The sequence below is a fragment of the Bactrocera neohumeralis genome, chromosome 5 (assembly GCF_024586455.1).
Source record: "Bactrocera neohumeralis isolate Rockhampton chromosome 5, APGP_CSIRO_Bneo_wtdbg2-racon-allhic-juicebox.fasta_v2, whole genome shotgun sequence".
Lineage (NCBI taxonomy): Eukaryota > Metazoa > Arthropoda > Insecta > Diptera > Tephritidae > Bactrocera > Bactrocera neohumeralis.
Window position 1 is genome coordinate 15,308,294 of NC_065922.1, and position 10,387 is coordinate 15,318,680.

At 37.3% G+C, this 10,387-nt stretch overlaps 3 protein-coding genes across 3 annotated transcripts in view; 2 read left to right on the top strand and 1 right to left on the bottom strand.

The window, feature by feature from the left end:
- LOC126760622 (stomatin-like) overlaps nt 1-10,387 on the top strand; it is a 32,577-nt gene that overhangs the window by 1,811 nt on the left and 20,379 nt on the right. The gene's annotated exons all lie outside the window — the stretch shown is intronic.
- LOC126760620 (band 7 protein AGAP004871-like) lies at nt 921-2,466 on the top strand. The gene is made up of 6 exons (XM_050476394.1): nt 921-1,018; nt 1,073-1,223; nt 1,288-1,653; nt 1,712-1,877; nt 1,943-2,111; nt 2,287-2,466. Exons 1-6 carry the CDS (start codon nt 979-981, stop codon nt 2,370-2,372), a joined length of 978 nt encoding a protein of 325 aa, XP_050332351.1. The 5' UTR covers nt 921-978; the 3' UTR covers nt 2,373-2,466.
- Nucleotides 4,818-6,691, bottom strand: LOC126760616 (aminoacylase-1-like). The gene is made up of 6 exons (XM_050476383.1): nt 6,427-6,691; nt 5,996-6,340; nt 5,706-5,852; nt 5,359-5,642; nt 5,164-5,297; nt 4,818-5,100 (listed from the first exon to the last, which is right to left on the bottom strand). The coding sequence occupies exons 1-6, from the start codon at nt 6,521-6,523 to the stop codon at nt 4,896-4,898; spliced, it is 1,212 nt and encodes a 403-aa protein (XP_050332340.1). The 5' UTR covers nt 6,524-6,691; the 3' UTR covers nt 4,818-4,895.

Below are 10,387 nucleotides of genomic sequence, written 5' to 3' on the forward strand. Positions count from 1 at the left end.
GTTTAGTACTGCAGTTCCAATTATTTTCTCCAAGAGTAGATTGAAGAGGGCACACGTCAGATTACACAGCCATATTAGTTTTTCGGGGATACCAAAATCAGACATAACGGCATAAAAACAGTTCTATTTCGTGCTATCAAAAGTAGCTCTGAAAACGACGAAGAGGTTAATCCTCTTCTTACGGATTAAGTGGTTAATTTTTCAGGCTTAAAGCCACTCACATAAGGTCCAATCAATTTGTTGACGGTGGGCTTTAATCTTTCACACAGTACGCTCGATAGAACCTTATATGTGATGTTGAGGAGGCTCAATCGTCGTGCATGCTTTCGTGCGACCATATTCTACATATAATGAAGCTGATGCATGCTTCTTGTCAGTTCTTCGCCGCCGTGTTTGAATAGCTCGTCCGGCAATCCATCGGCCCCCGCCGCTTTGTTGTTCTTCAGACGGGTAATTGTAATTCGAACTTCTTCATGGTCAGACAATTGATCGTCCGCTCCAACGTCATCTATTCGGAAATCGGGTTCACAATATACGCTTTCGCTGCCATTCAGAAGGTTGGAGAAGTGTTCCCTCCATAATTTCAGTAGGCTCTGGGCATCAGTCACTCGATCACCTCTGGGGGTTCTACAAGAGTGTGTTCCGGTCTTGAAACTTTATTTTAGTCGCCGCATCTTTTCGTAGAATTTTCGAGCATTACCCCTATCGGCCAGTTTGTCAAGCTTTTCGTACTCTCGCATTTGGGTTTCTCTCTTTTTTGTCTGCAAATGGCGAGACCCATTCCCTCTTCAACTCTTGGCATCTATCCCATCCTGCGATCTATTAGTAGTGACCATAAAATGTAAAGAGAGAACCCTATATATTCAAAAAACTGAAAGCAAAAGTGTATAAAATAAAAAGTCATTTGGAATAAAATTAAAGTCTTTCAGAATTCACATTTATTTTAATTTGTTTCGCAAAATTTTCAGTCAACAAAATATGACTCGTCAGCGAAGAGAAGTCAAATATTTTGCAACAAGTGAGATTGCACACACAAAAACATCATATAATTGAGGTTGCCAAATATTTTCAGGTGAAAACAATCCACCCAGCGGCATCGAACAGGCCGTTGTCTTCATAAGCCACATATTAATTATACTAACGTTTCCGCTCTCGATCTTTCTGTCTCTGATCGTCTTATCCGAATATCAAAGGGCCGTCATATTTAGATGTGGACGTTTGAGGTATTGCTAATTGCCTTTTTTTTTGTCGTATATTATTATTAGAGACTTTATTACTTCGTTGCAGACGTGGTGGAGCACGTGGTCCGGGTCTAGTTTTTAGAATACCATGTGTAGACTTTTGTGTAAAAGTTGATTTGCGAACGAAGTCGTACCATGTGCCAGCACAAGAAATTCTCACGAAAGATCATGTGACAATCAGCTTGGACGCTGCGGTTTACTATCGCATATTCGACCCCTTACTGGCGGTAATACAAGTAGAGAATGTGCATTTAGCCACCAGCATGTTGGCGCAAGCGACGCTGCGGAATGTAGCCGGACAGAAGCACGTTCTGGAATTGATGTCCGAAAAGGATGCGGTCTCAATGGCCATGGCGGCGTTACTGAAAAGCGCAACAGCACCGTGGGGGGTATTTGTTGAGCGTGTTGAAATGTGAGTTTTATAGTTTCACCAAAAATAAACCGTTAGCTACGACAATGGTAATTTTCAGCAAAGACGTACGCCTGCCACTTCAATTACAGCGTGCCATGGCCGCTGAAGCCGAAGCTATACGCGAAGCAAAAGCGAAGGTGGTTTCAGCCGAAGGTGAATTGAGCGCCTCGAAATCTTTGAAGGCCGCATCCGATGTTATAGCAGCAAATCCCGTAGCGCTGCAGGTCGGTATCTACATAACGGTATATGAGTACTTCTAACTTCAGTTTTTTAATCATCTTATTTTTAGCTGCGCTATTTGCAAACCCTAAGTCTTATTTCCGGTGATCAAAATAAAAATATCATATTTCCATTCCCCGTGAATTTGATAAGACAACTAATGATGGGCAAATGTAATGAGCCTAGTCAGGAAAGCTCATCCAAGAAAAGAGCTTCAAGTAATCTAAAGGACGAGTTAGGTAGATGTCTTGGACCGTTTTTTCAGTGTCTGGTTAGCAACCATCATCAGTTAAGTTCTGACTAACTTAACCAAGACTCCATCTTTCGGTGGTTGCCGAGCAGACATTGAGAAAACGACCCTTACTATGTAAAAAACTCTTTAATGACATTAACTTATTTAACATTAAAAAACAGAAATTAATCGAGAGGTGGACGAAGCCTTAGAGGAAGCATATAGAGTTTTGGACTGCAAAATTGTAAAATTATCACAAGAAAGCTAAAAGGAATATAAAAAGTCGTGCGAGTATTTGAATCTACTCCATTTGAAAAACGTCGGCTTGATTTGCGAAAATATGTCGTAATTTAAATTATACGTCATATAAGAGTTATCTGGTTAAACGTATAATCGAATTTTCGAATCAGAAAACGGTCCCAAAAGTCACCGAAGAGATAGCAAAATTAATTTGTTAATATATATTCAATACCAGTCTTTATAAAACTTAAAGCAAAGATGTTTATATAGATAAAGTCCGAATAGCGCATAGTCCATCGAACCTTAAAACCCCATCAGAAAATATGTAGAAGCACGGAGTTCCCCAAAAGTCATCGAAGAGATAAATAAATTAATTTTTTAATATATATTTCAATACCAGTCTTTATAAAATTGCCTTTTAAAGAAGATCGGTTTATATCATGTGATCATATTTGACCCGAACTGACCCATCTTTTACAAAGACCGACTGAAAATTAAATACTGTGCCCAGAATCATCACCTGGGGAACTATGTAGAAGTTCACGCAAGTTCTCTGACCTCCATTCACTTGTAAGTGGCCAGAAACGATTCTTTTACATATGGCTCAAGCAGTTCATAACTTTCGGTCTTAGACCAAGTATCCTCTGGTTAGCCAAAGAACATCCGTTTGAATGTAAAGTGAGAAGGCGAAACATCCCTCGCCAGTGTTGTGCGCTGTGTTTGATACCCTCCATGTAAAAAACACACCCCCAATGAAAAGAACACAACAGTCTCAGATGAGATCCCCGCAAAAATACTACGTCTATGTAGACGTAGAGCAATACCGAAAAAGCTCCGTTAACTATAGGATCGGGAAGGACCTCGATCGGAAACAAGCCTTTCGATACCAGATATACACGAAATTTGATATATGACAAGGCGACCTGTAATCTCTAAAAAACTTGTTTAGAACGGATTACTTTAGCATTCTTACAATCTACTACTAGATGACAATTATTCGAGTTAACGTTTTTTCGATTGTTTTTTCCAGATATTTGGGTCCTAAGTTAGCAATAATGCGCCGAGTACTATTTTTCAAAGCGTCAATTGTCACGGGCTTATCTGCGTAGACAAGCGACTTCACATAACACCGCAAAAAATAGCCCAGCGAGACGACATTTCCTTCAATAAAATGATTTTTTCGTTGGCTAAACATCATGCAGCGCCGGCTTCTTGGATTCAAAGGTCTTACACATCAACATCCACTAATTCAGGGACGAATTATGACCAATGATTCCCCAATGACTATAACATTATGGCCGACTTTATTTTCGAAAAAATAAGGAACAAATATCTCTCTGCCCTTAGATCACACCAAACAGTGAATTTTTTAAGGATGTAACATCGTCCAGCAATGGCTTGTGGATTACCATCTCTCAAAATGTCGCAGTTTAATTTATTAACGTACCCATTCAACCGAGTCTGAGCTTCATCGTTAAACAAAATCTTCTTGTCTAAATCTGGATGTGGGGCCATCGCGTCTTGGGATCATTTACCGAACGTGAGATGCGGTTGATGGTCGTTCGGCTTTAATTCTTACACATGCTGAATTTCGTAAGCCCGCAATCCAAGATCCTTCCGCAAAATCTTCCAATTTTTGCGCGCTATGTTGGCTGGAGTCTACTGGGCTATTACGAGGTATGACAATTAAATAATGAGACTGATTCCATAAAAACCGTATATTTGAAAATTATTCTACAACTCTACCATCCCCTTTAAAGTAGTCCCCTTGGGCAGCTACACAGCGATTCCAGCACGTTTTCCATGCTTCGTAACATTTCTGGAACGCTTCGACTGGGATGTCTGCGAGTACCCTCGTCACGGCCGCCTGGATATCCGTAATCGACTCAAAATGGGTTCCTTTGACCACCGATTTTGTTTTAGGAAACAAAAAAAGTCACAGGGTGACATGTCGGGCGAATAAGGCGGCTGTTGCAACACGGCGATCCCTTTAGAGGCCAAATACTGGGACACGCTGAGGGCGGTGTGGTACGGCGCGTTGTCGTGATGAAGGATCCAGTTACGAGCGATATCTGGGCACACCCTGTTCATTATGAAATGGCAAAGCAAACTGAGTATAAATCATGTGATAGCTGTCCAAAATACCAACTTCGAAAAAAGTATGACCTCATTGAAAACCACTCGTTTAAAAAACCTTTATGGGGTTACTTAAATATTATTAAAGTTGGATACAAATCTTTAATTGTGCAAATAATGGGTTGAGAACAAATATGAGCGAAATAAGTCAACACCTTTTCATAGTGCCCATATGCCAAGTAATAGTCTTCGTCTCGCCTCTGAATGTCTTATAACGTATAAAACGATCGGAATGTTAGATATCGTAAAAACTCTCGATACAGTTAGAATCAAAAATATATTCTAGACTGCAATTGCTTATGATTTGTGAAAATAATTGCTATTTAGTACCACCGCCTTCTTTACAACTCTTTACATTTATTTTAAAAGGCAACATTTTGTTGAAAATATTTTTTATACCTTTATTAGATTTAGTTTAAGCATTAGCAATGGCCGGCAATACATTTTCGAATATTTCTATGCCCTTCAAAAATATGTCAGCCTGCAAATACTCATCATGAGCGTGCAGTAGAATCGGCGTATTCGCCATCGGACAGAAACACAAAGTTGGTATATTCATTTGACGCACGTATCGACCGTCTGTGACACCGGGCAGCACTGCGGTACGCACTTTCAACCCACTGAAAAAATTTTTAAATAAATTGCTAGTAAAAAATAAGAAGTTTGGGAACACCTGAACCTACAGTTTTTCCAACGCATTTTGCATAGCAACCCAATAAAGATTGGTTTCATCTATAACCGTGGGCGGAGTTTTTTTGTCTTGAGTAGGGAACTTGATCGTTATATCGCCGCCAGCTTCTTCACACCAAGCTTCGAGCTACAATTAACAAAAAAAATATTAAAAATTCATCAAAATTAAAAGCAACCATTTGGCTAACCTGCTTTTGTAGCGCTTCAAGATCTTCTTCGATACCCAAGCGTAGATCGAAAGTTGCCTCAATCACAGGTGGTATGACATTGTTCTGCAGGCCACCTTTCACTACTGTCAAATTAACAGTGCTCACATTACCCAGATCTAGCGAGGGATCGCTGTTTAACAGATTTTCCGCTTTTTTTCTTAGCTCCAACATTTTACCGAGAATATATTGGAATTTTTCAGCAGCTGTATTTTTATGCAACAAGGATCCATGTCCCGTTGTGCCACTTATAGTGAAATTAACATCTAGACATAAAGTTAATAAATGATAATATTATATTTTTTCCAGCCTTTTGTTTTTGTACCTACACCAAATAGTCTTTTGCGCATAATATACGGCATATTCATCGTTTACATTCACTACGCCTTCGTCCAAACAAAAACCGACATTCAGTTTTCGAAAATCTTCGGTGTGTACGAAACATTTCATGCCCAGAATTCCACTTATTTCCTCATCTAAAATATTTGCAAATTTAAATAGTTCAAGCACGTTGGTCCATATTTTCTAACATACAATTACTGAATATCTTCCATTCCAAATCGAATTATCATATAATTTTGATGCTAAAATAACAAGAATCCCACAACAGACCGCTTACCGGGCACAAAGGTGACATGTATAGTTCGTTTGAATGTCGCGCCTTTCCTTTTAAGCGCTCGTATAGCTGCCAAGTACTGCATGCCCAAACATTTTATATCCTGTGATCCACGCGCAAATATGCGACCTTGCTCGTCTATCTCGGCAGCAAAAGGTGGATGCGTCCAGTTTTCTGGATGAACCGGTACCACATCCATATGCGAATTGAGCATAATTGTTGGTAGTTCAGGTTGTTTGCCCAGCCATGTCATAATTACTATGGGCTTGGTAGGACCGCCTGGGTAGCATATTTGTACAGGTAGACCCAAATCTTTGGCTTGCTTTTTCAAAAAGTCCACACAGGGTGCTATTTATTATGCAAAAAAAAAAAAAAAATAGGTTTTAAGTAACTTTATTTTTTAACAATATACATATATTATATATTTAACGTACTGTAATCTACATTTGGATGAACGCTGGGTATCCGCAAATATTCGCGAAACAACTGTATCTCCTTATTGTTCTCCCAGTCGCTCATATTTTCAACCATAAATATGAATTAATGAAAATTAATTTAGATTTTAAGCTGTAATCGGTTTTATGAAAACTGTTTTTTGTTAAAGTTTGCGTAATATTTTTGTTATTAACTCTTATTATGCCCACTTGCACTTCAGGGAGACCACCTGCTGAGTAAGTACCTATTGAACTGTTTGTTATCTCGCCGAACTTCTCATTATCAATGTGAACGGCAAAGGAAGTAGGTAGTATATATTTAGCAGAAATGCCTCTGATTTATCGGTTTTCGATAAATATCGATAACAATATCGTTTAATACAAAATGTACAGATTTGGTTGAAAACAAGATATGGTTATCATTGAAACATCATAAAATATTTCTCCAATAATTTCAGGGAAGATAGATCAGAGTGACGAAATTAAGTTCTCCAGCAGTAGATTGAAGAGGTAGCATGAAAGGAAGACGCCTTGTCTGAAACCTCTTTTGGTATCGAACGGCTCGGAGAGCTCCTTCCCGATCCTGACGGAGCTTTTGGTATTGCTCAACGTTAGTTTACACAGCCACTTTAATTTTGCGGGGATACCTAATTCAGACATAGCGGCTTAAAGGAAGCTCCTTTTCGTGCTATTAAAGGTAGCTTTGAAATCGACGAAAAGGTGATGTGTGCCGATCCTCTTTTCACGGGTCTTTTCCAAGATTTGGCGCATGGTGAATATCTGGTCAGTTGCTGATTTTCCTGGCCTAAAACCCCACTGATAAAATTCAATACGCTCGATAGAACCTAATATGCGCTGTTGAGTAGGATTATCCCACGGTAGTTGGCGCAGATTATGGCATTTCCCTTTTTGTGGATTGGGCAAAGCACCTTAAATTCCAATCGTTGGGCATGCTCTCGTCCGACCATATTTTACAAAGAAGCTGATGCATGTTCCTTTCAGTTCTTCGCCGCCGTGTTTGAATAGCTCGGCCGGCAATCCATCAACCCCGTCGCTTTATTGTTCTTCAGACGGTTAATCGCTATTCGAACTTCTGCATGGTCTGGCAATAGAATTCTGCTCCATCTTCATCGATTTTGGGAATCGGGTTCGCCATGTCCTGGTGTTATGCTTTTAATGAGTATGCTCCGGTCTTGAAACCTTCTGTTAGTCGCCGCATCTTTTTGTCGAATCTTCGAGTATTATTGGAGAATGAAGTCAGGCGTAGAAGTTCACTTAAGTGAAGAAAGTTCTTTGATTCCCATTCATTCGGAAGTGGTCGAAAACGATTCTTTTACATATGGCTCAAGCATCTCACGACTTCAGGTCTTAGACCAAGTATGCTCTGGGTAGCCAAAGAACAGCCGTTTGAAGGCGAGCTAAAGTGAAAAGGGGAAACATCCCTCGCCACGTAAAAAGCGCCCCCAATTAAAAAGGAACCAATAGCTTCGGAAGAGAAACCCCCCTTTTGATGACGACCAAGCTGATCATTTACCTTATACGTGTATGTAGATATAAGGTCTTTGACATTTCTTTCGGGGTTACAAAATTCGTGGCAAACTTAATATACTGTTCATGGTATAATTAGCTTTTCGATAATAAATATGTATCGATACATATAGTTATAACAGGTCAGCGCTATCACTTTCGAATTGCATTTCTTCAGACGTAATATAATACTTAACAATTGATAAGGAATGATTTGCATATACTTAGCTCAGTCAATATAACGGGTGTGTTATAAGCTTTCAGTATCTTTTCTATCTATGAACCTTATCACCATCATCATATTATCATAAACAGTAATTATACAATTAAACTTAAATCCAGTGATCGTTAAGAGTGTTTATTTAGACTTAATTGAATGCATTTACTGCATATGCATATACCATATAAATAATACAGTTATAACCTATTTTTAGACAGTAAAAAATGCTTGGTAAAGTTATGTTACCAATAAAATTATATTTTTTCATTTGGGATTTAAAACTTTTTTAAGGGTCTTCCCAAAAAATTTTGAGAGCTTTTTGATTCCTTTTATTACCAAAAATTTTCTCTCATTTTTTATAACTGAATGAATTTTTAATAATTTTTTTTTTAATAAAAAATGCGAGAAGACTTTAGAAATTCCCTTTATTCCCTTAATTCAGACCTCTATTGTTAACTATTGAACTGTCTCAAGTAAGCAGTAGTCCAGAAGCGACCAGCTTTGGAATTGTGTTCCAACAGAAGGATACCAGTTCTTGCCAGAAGCTTCGGGAGCCTGGTTAGAGGTTTTTATGGAGCCACTCTATTATCCGAACCCGACATCTAGTGATCATTATAAGTTCCGGTGTAGCCAATATTCTTATGACATTATGATATTACCTTCAAAATGGCATTAAGTCATCGAGTAAAGCGAAGCATATTTGATCAAAATCGGATACTTAGAACTATGTTAAATACAGCATAAATTTATGGGGTTACATACGTCCAGCAGCACCAAAAATGCGCTAAAAGAAAAACTTTTTTCAGAAGGGATAACAATAGAAATAAATATAAAGAAATTTTATACAATGTCTATTGGTACTTAAAGTTTATAAAAAAATGTATTTTAATTTTTCTTTACAAAAATTAGTACATAAAATATCACGTGATCCAGAGTACAATGAAAAAAAGTTGCTCCACGGTCTGCATCATTTATCCTTGAAATGTCGATGGATTTGTAAAAATAAAAAAAATGCTTATAAAATGAAGTTGTAGCTATAGTCTGCCGAGCCGAATTTTTTAATTTCGAAAAATTTTCCAATTTACGGAATTTAGAAAAAAAGTATGCGTTTTACCATAAATGTCACAATTTAATTATGTTTATAAAATTTTTTAATAAAAATATCGAAAATCCGGCTCGACAGACTATAGAGAAAACATTTATCGAATATTTAAAAAAAAATCGCATCAAAAAATGTTAAAAACTGTATGAAAAAAAAATAAAAAATTGTGGAAATCATTTTTTATAATTTTTTGTTGGACTTTAACTACGAATAACTTTGAATGAGTTGACTCAAGCCAAAAAATTATCAAGACCTGTTTTTGTAGACGTTAAATTTCCTATAAGAATAATTTATTCTCGCTTACCAATTATTTGTTTGTGTACATTAAAACTCCAAAAAAAAAATAAAAAAAATCCTGTGTTATTTTATGAAACCCGTAAATGTCGATGATAACCTCTTATTATTAAAAATAATGGTTTTCTTTTTATTGGACTTTATATGATTTCGCATTGTACGAAAAAAATATGTACATATACATATATGTATGTTAAAGACACACATTAATATGCACCGATTATTGCGAGTAGTCGAAAAAGTCTTTTCGTATTTTGTCAATAGATGCCGTTGCAGTCATATAGCTCCAGTGCTACCAATCACATTGTGTCATACCATACGAGCGTTGGAAAGGTGCGATTTTAAGCTTCATTTAACCGGAATTAAATTCGGGTAAATTGCAAAAAAGTTACAGCTATTCAAAAATTAATGAAAATAATGAATAAATTCGCTATATTTTGAAAGTTTTTTTTATAAAAAAGGAAAGAATGCTACACAAGCCACCAATGAAAGTTGTGAAGTTTACGGAGACGATGTTGTATCAGTTTGTGTAGCACAACTATGGTTCGCTCGCTTCCGTTCTGGAAATTACGAAATTTCGATTTACACTGATGAAAGTTTTATACTGATGCCAAATGTCTCTAGCGGAAAAATGGGCAAAAAGTGGTCGACTAAAATGTTACATATTTAGTTGATTAAAGTTCATTATAAATTGAAACAAAATTTAGTTGAAGTTTGATTAGAAATACGAAAATACTTTTTCGACTACCCAATATTACATATGTGTGACCTGGTCTACGGAAAGGGGGCTTAGGTGTCAAAAAAAAGGAGAACAATTA